Source organism: Ambystoma mexicanum, chromosome 5p (genome assembly GCF_040938575.1).
Source record: "Ambystoma mexicanum isolate Mex_15411 chromosome 5p, UKY_AmexF1_1, whole genome shotgun sequence".
Classification (NCBI taxonomy): Eukaryota; Metazoa; Chordata; class Amphibia; order Caudata; family Ambystomatidae; genus Ambystoma; species Ambystoma mexicanum.
In genome coordinates, this window is record NC_090930.1 from 753,023,420 (window position 1) to 753,041,925 (window position 18,506).

At 45.7% G+C, this 18,506-nt stretch overlaps 1 protein-coding gene across 1 annotated transcript in view; it reads left to right on the forward strand.

The window, feature by feature from the left end:
- GLB1 (galactosidase beta 1) overlaps positions 1-18,506 on the forward strand; it is a 622,172-nt gene that overhangs the window by 145,390 nt on the left and 458,276 nt on the right. Inside the window, exon 3 of the mRNA XM_069613134.1 lies at positions 4,695-4,845. Coding sequence (XP_069469235.1) covers positions 4,695-4,845 — 151 coding nt within the window. The remainder of the gene's footprint in view (positions 1-4,694; positions 4,846-18,506) is intronic.

Sequence of the window (18,506 nt, forward strand, 5' to 3'; positions counted from 1 at the left end):
TCGTTGCAGCGATTTCTAGGCTTTGCAAACTTCTACTGTTGGTTTATACCTCACTTCTCGCACCTGACGGCGGTATTGTGTCACTTGACCAGTGACAAGATACCCTTCATCTGGGACTCTCAATCGGATGCAGCTTTCCAGGGACTCAAGAAAGCCTTTGTCGGCACCCATCCTTCGGCATCCCAACAATGAGAATCCTTTTGTACTCGAGACCGATGCATCCGATTTCACCATTGGAGCAGTGTTGTTGCAACAAGACCCTAATACTGAAATCAAACAACCGGTAGCCTACTACTCTCGGAAGCTATCTCCTAGCGAAATAAACTATGCGGTCATTGAGAAAGAACTCCTGGCCATAAAAGCTGCATTTGAGGAATGGAGACATCACCTGTTGGGGAAGGGGGGCGGGGGGTGGTGAATATTTCCCATGGAGCTTCTCACTGACCAGAGAAACCTACAATATTTACCTTCACTGCACTGTTGGACCTCCCGGCAGGCTCTCTGCGTCTTCTTCTTTTCTCATTATGATTTCATAGTCACATACATACCCTGTACCCAAAATCTGAAGGCGGATGCACTTTCACGTTCCCTGGAGAAAACCGTCAGAAGATCTGATATCGATGTCCCGCTGATAGCTGCGAAGCATTTTCTGCTTTCCCTTGCTCCACCTCTACAGTGCCTTTTTTTGAGAGAAACCCAGATGGATCCAGCCAGGCCAAGACTTTTACTTGAACCTCATGTATGTGAACGCGACAGTCTATTCTTTCAAGATCGTCTATACTTTCCCACTGTCAGTCTACGGATGTTCATTTTGCAAAGTTTCCACGATTCAATCGTCAATGGCCATCGCAGGATGAAAGCCACTCGGGAGTTGATAGCTCGAAAGTTTTGGTGGCCAGAATGGGCCAGTCGTGTAAAGCAGTAGTGGATTCCTGTTCTATTTGCGCTTAAGTCAAGACCCCACGGAAAAGACCTTTGGGCCTCCTGCAGCCTACTGTAACACCAGCAACCTGTGGCATACCATCGCCACCGACTTTGTCAAACTACCACCTTCTAATGGGTACACCTGTATCATGGTCGTAGTGGACTGCTTTACCAAGATGGCTCACTTCATTCCATTTCCCAAGATTCCTTCTGCTTCCCAGATGGCACACGGCTTCCTACATGAGGTGTATTAGCTTCATGGTCTTCCAGAAGAAATACTGTCGGACCAGGGTTTTTATTTCCTCATTTTGGAACCAGTTGTGTCATCATTTGGACATTCAGCGGGCACTGAGCCTAGGATATCGCCCCCAGACCAACGGACAGACGGAACGAACAAATCAATCACAGGAACAGTACTTACGGTGCTATGCTAATGCCACACAAGGCAACTGGCTGGAACATTTGGACACTGCTGAAGTGGCGTATAACAAATCTAGCCATTACGCCACTGGACTTAGTCCTTTTGTTTGTTCCTTTGGAGTACATCCCAAGCTGATGCCCTTTCTTCTGGTGTCGCCCATTGCTGTCCCATCTGCCGATATTGTGTCCATCATCCACGACCAACACAAATTGGCAGCTGGTACTTTAGCAGAGACACGAGTGCCATGAAATCATACATTCCCCTGAGCCCATGTGTACCAGGTTGGTTACATGGTATGGTAGAACCTACCAGTGCACAACCTACCTACTAAATTGGCCTTTTGTTATTCTGGACCCTTTAAGATCAGCACGTGTTTGTCTGCAGTGGTGTTTCGTCTGCAGTTTCCCCACTCTTGGCGCATCCACCCTGTCTTCCACATCTCTCTTGAAACCCTGTGTGCATGACACTTATGGTCGCTCTTGCCCTGCCTCGATTAGCATACAGGGGGTTCAGGAGATCTGCGATTCACTGATTCGACGTGGGGTGCTCCAGTGTTTTGGTAGATTGGAAGGGCTATCCGGCATGTGATAGCATCTGGGAACCCTGCAGTTTTGTACATGCCCCGCGTTTGCTTTGTGAAGTTTTCAACTGGCATCCCTGGAAGGCAGGGTCTCCGGGCCTTCCTGGCAGAGGGTATGGTGTCATGCCACTTACAGGGTCTGGGGGGGCTGGGTCCTCCACTCCGGCGGGTCACATCGTGGAGGTGTTACCCCCGCTGGTGCTTAGGTTTGGCTCCCTGGTCCGGGTCCCTGGCTCCTTGGGCACCGCCATGATAGCAGGTCTGCGCATGCACAGGCATCCGCGCCTGGCCCTCTCTGTGCATGCAGAGTCCGCTTGGTAACTGAAGTTTGCGTTCCAAGCCTCGCTTTGGTTCCCGGCCTAGTTCTGAGTCCCGATTGCAGGGAATCGCCTGTTTCAATGCAGTCAGGTTTCCTGATTGTGTCCCTGCCCCTAGTCAGTCTAGCCCTGCCTAGAGCTTTGGCTATCCTTGCCCTGCTTTTTTGATCTTTCCTGGTTTCTCCTTGTTTCTTGCTGAATATCCCGATCCCGGTTTGCCTGCCTTCCTGGGTCTAGGCCGGGGCCCGGATCCTTGGTTCCTTGGGTTTGGGGTGGTCCCAGCCCCTGGTTTCTCTTGGAGGGTGCGGGGGGGTTCCTGCTTCCTCCCTCCAGTTTCCAGTATCTTTTCCCTTGCTACCTAGCAGTCTTTTGGCTGACTCTTCTTTCAGTCTCTTGTTTTTTTTTTTTTTTTTTCTTTTTTAAATAAATTTTTATTTTACTATAAAACAATACAAACCAAACTTGCAGCATTATATACAATAAAATCGTTGACATCAAGTAAAAACGTCACTGCACTCCCCACCCCCCCACCCCCCAAGAGCTTATCAACAGTGCAATTCTGCATCGACCTGGTGTGGCCGGGTGTCATTCTCTCCCGAAGTTGCAGAGTCCCCTTCCACACCAAACAATCCAGTAACTAACAGCCTCCAGGCCACCAGGTTGCCCGCATCCTCCTCCCCGCAATTACTACATGCTTCCTGCCAGACTGCCGTTTCGGCCTCCGCCCATTTCTGCAAGTCCCTCCACCACACCTCTATCTTCGGCTTATGGCATTGCTTCCAGCTCATGGCTATCCTCCTCTTAGCAAGTATGTATGCCAGGTCTCTCAGTTTCCCGAGATGTCTGGTGTTCTTTGGTCTGGGGAACCCCCCTAGGAGGCAAGCCCAGGCCGTGTCTAAGCGTATCGGGACCCCCTTATCTGCCAGTTTCCGTGACACTTCTCCCCAAAAGACTTCAATCACTGGACCGGACCAGAACATATGCGTCATGTCCGCGTCCTCCTCATTACATTTCGGACATGCTTGTCTCCCAGCACTCGCAAACTTAGCTATTTTCTTGGGGGTCATATACGCTCTATGCGTGATATATAACTGTATTTGCTGTAATCTAGCATTCCTGGACACTTTCTTATGGTATCCCATGGCACGCTCCCACATCCCATCAGACATCTGTGTTCCCACCTCCGTTTCCCAGTCCAGTCTCAAATCCATCAAATCCTTCCCCACCCGGGTCATCACCGCCTCATATAGTCTAGAAATCTCGTGTCCGCCCTCTGATATATCGTATATCGTGCCAATCAGGGCGTCTGGATCTTCCGCCAGCACCGTCTCTGGCCAAGTTTTACGGATAATCTGCACCAACCTAAGGTACGTAACATATTGGCCCCCATGTAACCCAGTTTCCTCTCTTAGGTCTACAAATTCCTTAATGGCCCCCTCCTGCAATATATCTCCCAATGTGGCCAGTCCAACCGATTCCCAATATGTTCTGATTATTTTCCTAAGTTGGCTATCCTCCGCAGTCAAGGCGACCAACGGCACCTGTGGGGAACACGGGTTAGGGCCTTCCATCAACCGGCACGCTCTCCGCCACATTCTCCACCCAAGTAACAGCATACCAGGACGATCATTCAGGTCCAGTCTAGGGACCCAGATGATCTCTTTCAAGTAAAACGGGGCACAGTCCTTTCCAACCAATCTAGACTCAGGAGTTTCCTCATCCGAGAGCCATCTAGTAACCTATTGCAATTGGCTAGCCACATAATAGGCCTCGAAGTTCGGCAGCTTGATTCCTCCTTTCTCATGGAAGTTTTGCAGCAATCTTTCAGTCTCTTGTTATTGCCCTGCCTTGTGCCTTGCTTAGTACCCTGCCTTCTGGAACCCCGCCATCTGCACCGAACTTCAGCTGGTCATTCAGAAACCACCTTTGTTAATTGGACTACATCCGGCCTTCTGTCAGTGCTTGCACTGTCCTGACGTCACGCAAATCAGAGAAGTGCCATCCCCTGGCATTGGGAGCCAGTCCCACCCTATCCAGTTGGAGATTACCAGGCGGTTGTTGGATTGGTACCCCGTGTTGCTTGTTCTAGACCTGAAGGATATGTCGACAGACTGGCAGCCTCATCACCCCACTCGCCAGGAAGAACAGGCAACCAGCGTTCACGAAACGCCTTGTTTAAGACTAGTCCTTGGCCCCTACTTTTCCTCTCAATGGCTTGTATTGTGCTACTCATTAAAGATATTGGCTGCGGTACACAGATTTCTGGAGGGCGGGTAATGGCTTTAGTACTATTCCACAGGGTCTTTATGTAGAAGGAAGGGCTCCTTCCCTTCAATCCATATGACGGCTATAATGAGGTATCAAAGAAATTCAATCTGGTTTTGTCAGTGGAATTGCTTTCTGACTGTCGTAACATTTCATTAAAAAACATTTATATGCCTTTCTTTGGCAGGTATGTTCCATGGAACTTTCATGAGCCTAAACCCGGGATTTATCAGTTCACTGGAGATCAAGACATTGAAGCCTTTCTGCGATTGGCAAATGAACTCGGTTTGCTGGTAGTTCTAAGGGCGGGACCATACATCTGTGCTGAATGGGAAATGGTAAGTATCTGTTTACTGGTGCTATGTGTGGAGAACCTTTCCAATGTAGTTCCATTTAAACTTGTTAAAATTCTATAGTTGTAACACAGGCGAGGTAAACCTTTTTGTAGCTTCAAAACTTTACAATTACTGTAAATTTACAATACACAAACTTTTACTTGATTCATTGGAATGACCCAAAACCAGAATGATAAAAACAATCCCAATTAGGCCAAACAATTGATGCAACGTTTGCAAGGGAAACAACGCGTTATTACATGCAAAGGTATCAGATGGTCTCTTAGAACCAAACTAAAAATGCACTCTCCCCACCTAAAGAAGCTACATCTTTTATAGTGGAAAACCACATATTACCAAAACTATACATAACAAATGGGGAGTGTTGTGATCTTTTTTTAACACCTATATACAATTCTAACTATCCCCTAGCGTCCATTACCCTATTGGACACACATTATCTAAACACATTCCCCTAAACACGTGACCTACAACATAATCAATGTGAAACCTAGGAGTTGATTAACTACCAGGTACATTCTTACCATAACACATTTCTTTAACAAGTAAATCATTCTTGACCAACACGTGACGTGCACACGTCCATCGGGTCCTGATCAAAGTGTGAATAGCGAGGCCAACTCTGCTTTCATAATACAATGGCCCTCCTCACTATACCAGATACTGCGGCACACACATACAGCTCCCTGACCTTGTAATTATATTGGCATCATTTCTGCCCTGCTGATCCCAAATCACGGTACAGCCCTAGCACGTCCCTCCCCTATTTCGCTGGGAACCCAGGTGCCCATGAATGATGTGATCGGGGCACCACTCTTATGTCCGAATTTTGCTTATTTATTTGTCCCTAGAGTGCACTGCCTGCAGTTTAAATCAGATGAACACTCTTCGGTTGAGGGCAGTAGTGCTCTAAATCTGCACAGGACCTTTTGGCATCACAGACCTCCATTTCCTGCTCGCATGATTTTAACCTTCGAAAGGCACATCCCTACGCTTTCTCCCTGGACACATTCCTTTTCCAGCTCCTCCAAGCTCTGTAGCTGGACTCAATGAACTGTTTTCAACACAGCACGGTTGCCTGTGACCTTGACATCATAACTTCTCTTGGTGGGAAGGGAAGGGGAACTGGTCTCAGGAATAACTGGACAAAGCCAGAGTTCCACGTTGCCAGTTTCTCAGACTTTCACAAACGCATCCTGTAACATGCCCTAAAATCCAATATGGCAGAACACCAGCTACTTTAGCCCCCAGATCTCACCTTCACTGCAACGCTTCTGACTCCATCTCATACACATACCTATGTCATCTACCTACTCACACATCCCTTAAAACATAACACTGTACACTACCACTAAATGCAGAATACATCACCCTATCTTTAACCCCTGCAACCGCAATGTGAATACATTGTTGCTCTTTCTGTATGGCTTTGAGTTGTTTTTAATATGTGTCAAAGCGAACTACAAATGGGTACATGCGCATTCTGCCGTGCCCAACGAGAACTGCTAACTCTAGGATGCCTGCTAATAAATTTTCCACAGTCTAAATCTCTTCGCCTGACTAAGACGTATTTGCATTCCAACACACCCCCCTTTAGTTAATACTGCATTTGCTAACTCAACTTCCCTTCTTCTATAATAGTCATCTTTAGGCACCCACACTTTGCACACGTGGCGTAAGCTTCCCCCATCCGGGAATGTTCTTCTGGTGTACATGTCATGAAACGACATCCCTGATCTCCTGCCAAATGTATCCAATGCTCCACATAACTTTATGGATCAGGTGGGCGCGGGGGGAGGGTGAGACAGTGTCCCTGGTGGACCAACTGGTTGTTCTACTCTTACCATCCTTTGCTCTATTTCATCATTCCACTTCTCTGGTTTTGTGTACACATGTTTTGTGAGGGGAGTAGGTTTACCTGTAATGGACACTGCCATCATCATTGCACTCTTAGGCAGTGTCTTGGGGCAGTACCATAAAATCATTTGACACAAACAAAACATTTCAAGAAAAAATACCACAATAGGAACCAGCACTTTTACTGCTATTCCCAACCAAGACTGCGCCCATGAAAAGCAAACCAGTCTTCAGCACTCACTTCAGCTTCCCAATCCGCAAGTTGTGGAGGGCCCCTAAGGCATGAGTTACACATCCAATGTCCACATCATTGGGGGGGGGGGTTTGTATGTGCAGCAAGGCGATCCTGTCTTCATGCACGTGCCCCTTCAATTGCTGTAAGTAATTCCAGAATCTACTGATTCTGGAGAGTCATGAGACGAATAGACTGCAATTCTGCTTTTATTGAATTGAGACCCTGGTTCGCTATCTGGAGCATCTCCCACCTTGTGATCTGCAACCACTTTGAATTTGCTGCAGTTTGGATGCCAGGCACAAGGAGGGGAGTGAAAATGTGTACATTTTTGTAAACGGATGGAATTGTTCTGGGATTGCTTTGAGCTTGTCAGATGAGTCTTGGGACCAATAATTTGACATCTTTTGTCAGCGGACTCTTGGTGAGCAGCGAGCACGCTGATGGGGAGGGGATTCCGTTGCAACTGGGGGTGGGACGTTTATGACAGTCTAGTGCGATTCGGGCACTAAGAGAATGGCTGAATGCAAGGTGAAAATCGAAAAGACGCCTCTACAGGATGGAGGAAGGTGGAAATACACGTATTGTCAGCACACCCAGTAGAAGTCAATCGATGCGGATTTGCCATCTGTCAGGTCGGGAATAAACTGTCTTATTGCAATTTTCATTTGTGCCTACACATAAAGTTCCATTTCATATGAAGCAAAAGGAGACGTGTCAGTATCTGCTCTTTAGCAGGCTTTTCATTCAGTTCGATTGAGGTGAGTTTTGACACCTGGGTGCTCCAAGTTTTTAGAACATTTCTGGTTGACACATGCCACTACATCCTCCAAGAACCCAGTAGAACCCCTGCTGTACAGCTCACTAGTGCTTTAACCCATTTGCCGTTGGAAAACAGTGCACCTTCCAATTTCAGTAGTGGCCTTATTTGACAATGTGCTTGCTCTTTGTTCTTGGCATGCTCTCTTTCATCTCTGTCCATTATAACTGCCTGGACTGTGTGTCCTTGAAACAAACAGGCTTTCATACTCTGCAAAGGGGTAGGTGCACTAAACATTGGGCTATAAGAGGTGGCATAACTTGCAGGATTAACAGTTTGGGCGTGGCTGTTGCATGGGGTATAAAACCGCAAATCTAGCAGTTCTCATTTGACTTCGCTCTTCCCACATCCCTCATGCGGTTGTACAACATATTATTTGTTTCGGGGTGGTGCACAACCGCAACGGTATCTAAAATAACTACTTTATATTCATTATATTCGATTTCATATTCTGTTTCCCTTTTTATTTCTTGCCATCCCTATACTTAATATTTTTGTGTCATTCCTTTTATATGCACAACCCACATAAAATTACATGCAATAAAGGAAAGAAGACCGAAACAGAAGAACCCTATATATCTCAATGTATATATTGTACAACTTCTTAATCCTGGAAGCTGTGAGGAAGAAGAAAACTTAGTGTCATGGTGCCCGCGAGGGCACATCTGTTGCAAGAATGTCACTGTAAAAGTCACCACGTTCATTGTTTAATGTCAGTGTTCTTATGGGCCTGTGGAAGGTGAGGCTGTGCCAGTTGCTTTGGGAACATCAGAAAAGTGGACTCAATAACGGAGTTATTTCACTTTTACAGCAGATGGAGTGTCATCCGCTACCTCAAACAGGCCTTGGTATCGATACTCGTGCCACTGCTTCACAAAGGACCTCACATATACAGAATCTCTGGGGTTGAGCTGAGGCACCTGTAGAGATGTTGGGCCAACCGCAGGCATGGCAGCGGTTACTTTTCTCCTGGTAGCGAGCTGTTGGGATATGATCTTTATACATTTTGTTAAATCCCTCAACTACCCCTGAAACTATACATCAAAATCAGAGCTGCCCTGTGTGCATCTTATGCAGTTGTGAGTGGTGTGTGTAACGTCCTCCCTGCCACTATCTCGTGCAAGGACAAGTGGTGGTCCTTACCTGGCTGCTTCCTAAGACTGAACATAGCCAGAGGAAGACAATGCAGCCAGTTCCTCTCTAGCGAATGACACAACTTTGACAGTTTTAGTTTCAACAATCCATTATGGCGTTCTACAATCCTGTTGATTTGCAGGTGGTGAACTGAGAACAATTTATGTTTAATCCCTAGTAGGGATGTAATCTCTTTGAATAATTAATTGAAAAAGTGAGTCCCATTGTCTGAGTTTAGGACATCACAAATCCCCGTCGAGGAAAGACCTTGCGTACTAAAGATTTGGCCACCGATTGAGCATCTGGTTGTGCGCAAGGGCCCGCCTCAATCCAATGAAAAAAAAATTACACACAATAAAACGATAGTTACTGCACCTGTTTATCATGTCCACATGTGGAGCTCGAACATGTGGAGCTCTTGAATAGGCCCTGTTAAATTGGGCAATGTGCCACACAACATCGGTTGTGTCCAGTGCTGCAGAGGGGGCAGGTAGTGCAGTTTGCCACAAACTAATGAACGTATTCTTGAAGGTTTGGGACTAACAAGTCATTCTGAATGTCAGCTGCAACATACTCTTTAGACATATGCATCAGGGAATACAGTTGCTCAAGAGGAATCGTAAGCAATTCCTGTAGGCATTACTACTTTACCCGTAATGTTTTTTCTCCAAATAAGATCCGTCGGTGAGAGTGAACACCCACGTTTAACCCACAGATCCTTCTCCTCTTGGGGGCCTGACCATGCAATTCAATTATCTGAGTGAATGGGACTGCTGTGTAAGGGACTGCTAGCTGTAATTGTTGTGTGGCTACCTCTTGATATGCTGTGGCATCCAGCACTGCTAAATACGATGCTTCTTTTGCAGCCCCATCTGGGGCATCATTACTGAGTGAAACAAAGTCTGTGTCCCAGGTCTGGGTGGCGCATTTCACAACCGCTACTACTGTTGGGCGGGATAAGTTATATATTAATATTTCTAGCAATGCTGCAGAGGCATCCAATCGGACCTCTTGAACCCTCTCCTTCGTCATCTGGACAACCCTGAATGTACTGTAGATGTGACGTACGCTGAATCATAATATATTGTTACTAGGCACCCTTTTGATACTTCTAGTACTTCAATCAGTGCAATGAGTTCTGCTGCTTGTGCAGAATAGTGTGTTGGTAACATTGTTATAATTTCTACTTTGTACTCCCAGTTTACCACTGGAGCACCTGTATGCCTTTGTCAATTCGCCTAATCAATCGGCGATGAACCATCAATGAAGGGCACCCCTCCCTCTTCGAGTGCATCCTCTCTCGCTTGAATTGGGTCATCCTCAGGAGCTTCTTATGTAACGGTCATGCACCTCCTCCCCTGGCTGAACGGGTATTGCAATGACTGTAGCAAGGTTTACTGCAACACCTTACATTGTGAATGGACGGATTGAATAGTATGACCTCATAACCCGACGCACTTTGGGTGGTGAGGGTTGATTTGGACCTTTCCAGAATGTCAAAAACTGCATGCTCCACATATAATTACTGAGCACCCCATGCTTATTGCAAATGACTTTTCAGTCGCAAAAGCTGCAGCTACTAACGCCTGTACGCAACAGAAATTACCCTGCATCACTGAGTCTAAGATCCCGTTGTAATAGTTTAAGGGCTTGTGTGCCTTTTAGATGTTGTCTGGTTTGTGGATCTTAATGCGTTCCACACTCTTGCTCGACAGTCCTTAAACTGTGCTCCATCATGATTGTCATTATTCATTGGTACCCTGCCTTCCTCCATATGTTATCTGCCTGTTCTCCTTGCAGCACAGGGGAATAAACCTTTCATGTCCCCCACTGCCAATGTAATCCCTGCAGTCTGCTTTTCAAAGGCATATGTCTATTTACCTTCCCCCGCTGTGAGTAAGGGTAATGCCTTCATTAAATTGTTTCTGTCCATGTGTGGCCATGGCACATATTGTGCCCTCCCATTTCTCTGTGTAGTACAGAAGCTGTGTTCCTGACTGTTTAATCTCTGCGGTTCTCCTACTTCTCTTCCCTTTTGCTACAGCCATTCAACCTAACTGTGTCCCAAGACTCAGCCCCCCTAGTCTCTCTAACCTCAGTGTTGGTACCTGTGGTGTCTCAGCCTCCTCATTCTCCCTCTGCTCCCCATCTGATACCCACTCATCATCCTCCTCTGCAAACTCTGCATCTCTGGCCATCTGAGTCCTAATCATCTTTGGCTACTCCCTCCCTCAGCATTTGGGTTATCCTCACTTGCAGCTACCTGCACTTCCTTAATCACTCTACTATCAATTTGAAACAGAATGCCACCCGCTCTCCTCCATTTGTCTGCACCCATCGTCACTTTCCCTCCCTCCCCTGCTCCTGCGATGCTTGTGACAGCTCGGTCTCTGTTCTGAGGAGCACTGTTTCTAATTCTCTCTGCATCCTATTTTCTACCTCCATTACCAATGGGTCTCGTGTAGCATTAGCCACTGAGTTGGGTGTGGAGTTTGCACTAGCCGTAGGAGCTCCCTGCCTTAGTGCGGGTTGGGGTTCATACTGGGGGTTGGTATAACCTGCTGCAGGTTGCAAGGGGAAACGCCCATATGGATGCAGGCACTGGGGATAATGCTAGTTGTAGATATAACTTCATTTTGTTCTTTTTGTTCCTCCTGGAGCATCTTCTAAATCCTCAACCATTCTCCAGAGTTGGAGGATCCCTGGCCTAATTCTTAACGTTCTCCCTTTTATACTTCGCAGGCATGTATGTGTACATATGTCAGAACACATCCCTGTTATTTGACCCCTCTTCGGGCCATGGCTTGTAAATTCCCCCTTTTGTCCGCAACCCACTCACAATGGTATTTGAGAACCTTTTGCTGGTACTGCGGAAGCACAGAACACACATACTCGAGTGGGGGTTCTCGTAACTCGTCCCACTTCTCTCCTTACCAAAAATACTTTTTTCTCAGATTAGCAGATCCAGCGATCCGTTCGACCCCATCCTCCCGATGTCCCTTCAACCCAAACCACCCCCTCTTGGGACTAGTCACTGCAGAAGGGCGCTGCTACTCTGGATGCGCGACAGGGAAAATGCCCAGCCTCCCGGAGAGTCTGGGATCACGTCAGGGTCACCAATTTTGTAGGGTGAAGGACACGAAAGACTATCCCAAATCTGCCAAATAATCGATGCATCATTTGCAAAGTATCGGACAGTCCGGTAGAACCAAACTAACACAGAGCTCACCCCACCCAAAGAAGTGACATCTTTTATAGCAGAAACCGGCAAATTAACAGAACTATGCATAAACAAGATTAAAACATGATCCTGCACTCCCCATTCGTTAACACCTATATACAGTTCTAATTATTCCCTGTAGTCCATTACCCTATTGGTCACACATTATCGAAACACATTCCCCTAAACACGTGACCTACTAAGTCATCATTGTGATATTTAGGAGTTGATTAACAGGTACATTGTTACCATAATACATTTCTTTAACATGTAAAGCATTCTTGCCAATGTTCCCTCTAATAATTTTGCTCTATGTGCGGAACTGGTAGGCTGTTGTGCGCACATTATTTTCCATGTGCGCAACTGACTAATGAGGTAAGCCACTTTGAGAGCATGGGCCTCATTCCGAGTATGGCGGTAAGGGATAGCGGCCACCGCTAACGAGAGCGGTGGCGGTAATCCCTTACCGCCATACTCCGAGTTCCCTTTGCGCCATGGTGGTTTTAACACCTGCTTTTAGCAGGTGTTAAAAACCATGGCGCTAAGGGACCTTGATGTTAATTACGCCACCGTAATTTACGGTGGCGTAATTGACGCCTTCCCCACTCCCATTATGCCCTATGGGGCAAGAATGGGAATGGGGAAGGGTAAATGGGGATTGGGGAATTACCGCCCCGCCAACCTTGGAATGGGGCGGTAATTCCGCCATCCACCAAGGCGCTGCCGGCCCGTCTACGGCGTCAACCAAGGCGTTAATAGCGCCATTGGTTAGCGCCGTACTCGGAATGAGGCCCCATGTGTATTTAGTGAACTACCGTCGTAGAAGAGAGCTTAAAAAAAATTTCCTCTTCCCAGCCACTGCAATTCTTGACAAATCTTACAACACTTTTTCCAAACACAAAGGCTAAAATAAAATATAGTATATGTGATTATACAGATAACTCATCAACCAGTCCAAGACTTCAACATCTGCCACACTACCTCGTAAACATTTTAAGCCACTGGAGAATCACTCATGTGTACTACAAAACACAAATATCTCTTGTCCTAACTGATGTGGCTGTCATGAAATTCAGACAGAAAACATTTGCTGATGTATTAATAGCAATTAAAATAAATGTTTCGAAAACATGCTGATAGGAGTTCAAGCCCCACTTCAATGAAGTAATTCAAGGGCCAGGAGAACATGCTTCTAATAATTTGTATAAGGATGATAATTACATCAGAATAACTGCACCTCAGAATATGATGATCAAAAATTCCTGTTCCTCTGCTTACTATCCACATTGCGTTCTCCTGTGTGTAGTTATAACACAAGCCTACAGCTAAGAGACATATGCACCATCAATTTTTACTCCCTAAAACATGAAAATGTGCCTAACAAAAATGAGAAACAATGAACATATCGTTGTTTCAACCCACAAAGCTCCACTGATATTTTTTCGAATTAGTGACCAGTAAAGCACTGGCATAGGAAGGAGCTCTAATATTAATGCCCGATCACACGAGGAATTTTAAGGGGAAGAACATCTTTTAATAAACAGAAAGTATCCCTATTGGCAAAGCTAATTACCTTTTCACTCCCTGAAAAATCATTTGATTCCATGTTCGACCCCTGACATAGGAAGTGAAATAACAGGGCACATAATAACGTCTATTGTTTTGCCCACCCTTCCGCACCATAGCCTAGACAAAATTAAACAAGAGCCTTAGTGAGGTTTATTATGGAGCCCTGCTGAAGAAAATACATATATATATGCCTTTTTAAGTTAATAGCATCAATTCATTAGCGATACAACTGATTGAGTGCCTTCTTCAGTAACTATGGATGCCTCTTCTGTAATTCTTTATCAGTTGAATACGATTTGGGGGATGCTAGAGACGATACACACAGAACACATGGTTACATTGAAAAGCCCTCCGCAGCTGAGCATAGAAAGAAAAAGAAGGTGCTGTTGTCTAGATGGGTGCTAGACTTTCCTATCCTTTAGCAAACAAACACATTTCCTTCAGTTTCCTGGACGAAACGTATGACTTGTTTTTTTTAATTTGCTGCTTTGTTCATCACCCACAAGGAGTGATGACCTGTGCTCCTCCACCCATACCCTTCCCCGGACCCTGTGCTATCCTCCAATACTAGTTGATAGGGCACTGTAAAAGTGAGGGATTTTAGCAATAAACGCTCGCTGGGATATTTGCAGGCCCACAATACTTTTTAAGCAAGGCATATTTAATGCCTCACATATTATGTGCATTTTAAGAATGGCATGCCTCTGCATGTACATAATTATTTTGCAGTGCATACAAGATTTTTTGCAGCATACCCCACCCTTATATCATTGTGTAGGATTATGCAGTGCTCAGTGAAACCGTTTTTGTATAGCAGAGATTCACCCTATAATGTAAGAAGGTCTATGACCAAAGGAACTCTGAACACTTGAAAACTATGCAGATTGTGTAAAAAGCATTCTCCTGTCTGAATATCCGGTGCCGTGATACTATGGACGAGTAATCCCAGGCATAGTCCATACCCATTATCCATTGAAGGGAAAGTAAATGATATTGCAATGTTGCTCTCCACTTATAGGGTAATGTTAGTGATGCTAAAGTATGAGACGCTGAGCATCACATTTGTCCTCTCAAAATCTTTAGAGGGCAAATTAATATTTGCGTTTTAGAATATGTTAATTTGCAAGGGGGCTGCTTCAAAGCACTTGTGTGACATATGTACAAAGAAGAGTAAGTATGGGATAACGTTACACATCCAAGTAGCCTGTTTATTTATAGTCATTATCCGATATTTGAACTAGTTGTTTGATTGTATAGTGTGGGTGATGCTTTTGGTAAGGCACAATGAGTAGCAGAAATTCTGGCGTGTGTCTGCTATTCATATTACAACAAGCATAAAACAAGTGGATGTAGGGACACGTCCGCTAACCTTTCGCAGAGCCAAGAGAGGAAGAGTCCAGGTTTTCTGGTAGTATCATAATGTGTTCTGGGGCAGAAGTTAGTCATGAGGTAAAAGTGTGGTAGAGTCAAGTTTAGGATTCATGGGTGGGGAGGGAACATTATTTGGTTGATGATTGCAGGCAGATCCTGGTTAGATTCTTCTGTTCTTGGAGCCAGTTTTTCATATTAGTTTTTAACCTTTTTTTGTGTATTTTGCTGTTAGGGATTTTATGTGTTTACGGTCACCCTTGCATAGTAGTGTAATGCAAATGACCAGAATATCAAGACTGGTTGCTTATTTTAAGAGAAAGAACATTTCAGGTAATTACTGTGGATTGTGCCTTATTAAATCTTTTTGAATAGGTGAGAATTGTCTGTGTGTGCTGCTAAAAATCTTCTAAGCGGCACTCAGAAGGAAGCTGGGCAAGCGCACATGCGCACAGCTTAGAGGGAACATTGTTCTTGACCATCATGTGATGGGCACCCCTCTGTCGGGTCATGATCAAAGTGTGAATGAGGCCAACTTTGCTTTGACAATACAATGTCCTTCCTCATTATACGAAATACTGTGGCACGCACAAACAGCTCCCTGACCTACATTTATTGGCATCACCTCTGCTCCTCCATTCCCAAATCATGGTACAGCCCTCGCACGTCTCCCAGCTTATCTCTCTGCGTCAGCAGGTGCCTATGAATGATGTGATTGGGGCATCACACGTATGTCTGAATTTTGCTTATTTATTCGTCCCTAGAGTGCAGCATCTGCAGTTCAAATAGGATGATCGCTCTTCAGGTGAGGGCATCACAGGACCCCCATTCCCTGCTATCCTGATTTGTAACCTTCAAAGGACTCCTCCCCACCCTTTCTCCCTGGACCCAACATTCCTTTCCCATCTCATCTGAGCTCTGCTGCTGGACTAAATTAACTACAAAGCGCGGCTGCCTGTGACCTTGACACAATAACTTCTCTCTGGGGGGGGGACTGCTCTCGGGAATAACTGGACAGAGCCACAGTTCCACGTTGCCTGTTTCTCATACATTCACAAGCTAATTGTTTAGCATGCCCTTAAATCCAGTATGGCGGAACTCCTGCTACCTTGGCCCCAGACTTCGCCTTTACAGCAGTGCCTCTCTAACTTCATCTCTGTTACTCACCGAACCAGTGGTTCCATAGGATTAGATGAGTGCTGATTTCTTTCACAGGATAGGGTTGATAGAAGAGCCTTGGCTATTCCTTAACCCCAGGCCTCTTCTCTTGAGGGAACTCTCTGCTGGAGGAGTAGCAAACAGTCAGAGGGACAAATCGCACACAAAAGCAGGTATAACACACCGCCACGTAACCAGGCTCCAAGAAAAAGACAAGATGTTAAGTATCCAGTGAAAACAAGGATAAGGCAACTTTCTAAGAGAGCGGAATTCACCTGACTGGGTTCTGGTGTGTTTCAGAACAAATGGGGTGTGATTGGAACCCTCTACCCTCAGGGACCTGGAATACAACAAGATATACTCACCCCCTGAACTAATATGGAAATTAAAAATAAGGTAACCTAATGGCACTTCCTTACCGGGTACAGATTTGTGGAGATGATGATGCAGAGAAATTGGTGAAGTATTGAGTTCCAGAACCAACAACGGGGTAAACAAAATAAACAGGGAAGTTAGTAAATGAATGCTGAGCCCGATCAGCATGAGGGTCGCGCTAGAACCGGGATGGTGCACAATAGATGGGATCTGCAGTGCGTCCTGAATGTGCACAGATTCCAAAAAGGCCCAGGAGTCCTTACAGAGTCTTTAACAGGCACACGGATGACAAAGAGTGAGGAATAACGGCTGACTGTAGGAGCAGAGTGGTACGGTCAAAGGAGTAGGAGTTACACCCGAGGGTCAGAATGTAACTGATGTGGTTTTGAACCATTAGGAAGAATAGCAAGCAGTCCGCAAAGTGGGGAAGAGTCGAAGCCGGAAAATCAGGTACGCGTCATGACCAAAGGCAATAAGTCTGTAAGGCAGCCAGGAGACCGAGCCAAGAACTCAAGTAGGTGCTGGTACCGGAGCCATAGGCAGTACGTAAGCAAGCCAGAATCGAAACCAGCTAGACATGGTAATGGGACCAGAGGCAAAAAGGCAGTCCGTTCAGCAAGTAGGAGTCGAGGAAGGAATCAAAACACTGGAATATTACTGGAACGCTGGTAAAGGGGAAAATGGCTGCGATCAGAAGCAGCGAGCTCCTGCACTGCTATGCTTTTAAACTGCCAATGGAGGCGGAATCAGTTGCAGCAAGCAGCTGACCCAGATCACGTGACCCAGATCAAATGACCGCGTGCCGGGTCAGGGTACAAGGTTGTGGAACTGTAACAATCTCCTACACCTACCTACTTGCACATCCCTTAAAACATAACACTGTACACTACTGCTAAATGTAAGTTGCTTCACACTATCTTTAACCTCTGCAACCACAGCATGAATACATTGTTGCTCTTTCTGTATGGCTATATGGTGCTCTTAATATATATCAAATCTAGCTACAAATGGGTACATGCGCATTCTGACGCGCCCAACGGGAACTGCTAGCACTAAGACACCAGCTAATCTGTTTGCAGTCACAAAACACAAGGGACCCTTGAGACTCCGTCCTCACTTCAGCAAATGTCTCAGATCTCAGGGATTCCCTTCCCCAAGGTGTAATCTGGTTAAACAACACAGTTAAATAGAAAATATCCTTGCATTCTTTATTTTAATGTTCACAGTTCCGTAGTTTCAATTTTCAAATATTAGTTCTGGTAGCTTGTAGCTCTCGCACAAGTTGGAAATGCTATTTCATTCAGTTGCTTAAGTTTAAAGTTCCATTATAAATCAGATTTCAGGTTTTATTTGCTTATTCTTCAAAGTTATTTTCAATTTGGAAATGTCAGTTGTGGAGAAATTAGGTGAAATGGCTTATAACAGCCCATGAAGGTTGGGGAAGGGTTAGGTTGGCTGTCAATAGGGAAAGGAGGATACCGTGCCATACCCAAGGGAACCTTGTTCTTTCTCACCCTCTGTCTTAGTCTTCGAGACTTGTCTTTTCTCCTGATGTTACTGACCAAAGGAAATGGGGTAACAATATCCCATCAAGGCTTCTGGAACAAGGTATTGATCACGGAATGGAAAGGGGGATACCGTGTCTCGCCTGAAGACATTTAATTCTGCTTCCCCAAGAACCCTCCACCCAGGTGATCCTCCCTCGCTTCTGCACCCACAGGGTCCGGATCCAAAAGCGATGGCCTCTCTCTAGCCACCTGTGCCGAGGATCCAAGGGAAGTAGATGTGAGAATGTTCTCGGGTTTCTCACCTCTCCCAGTGCTCTAGGTAGGATTATGAGGTGGGAGTGTTTTGCAGTAAATCCAGATTGAAGAGCGTATCAATGAGTTGTCTCCTTCCAAAGGGAGTAA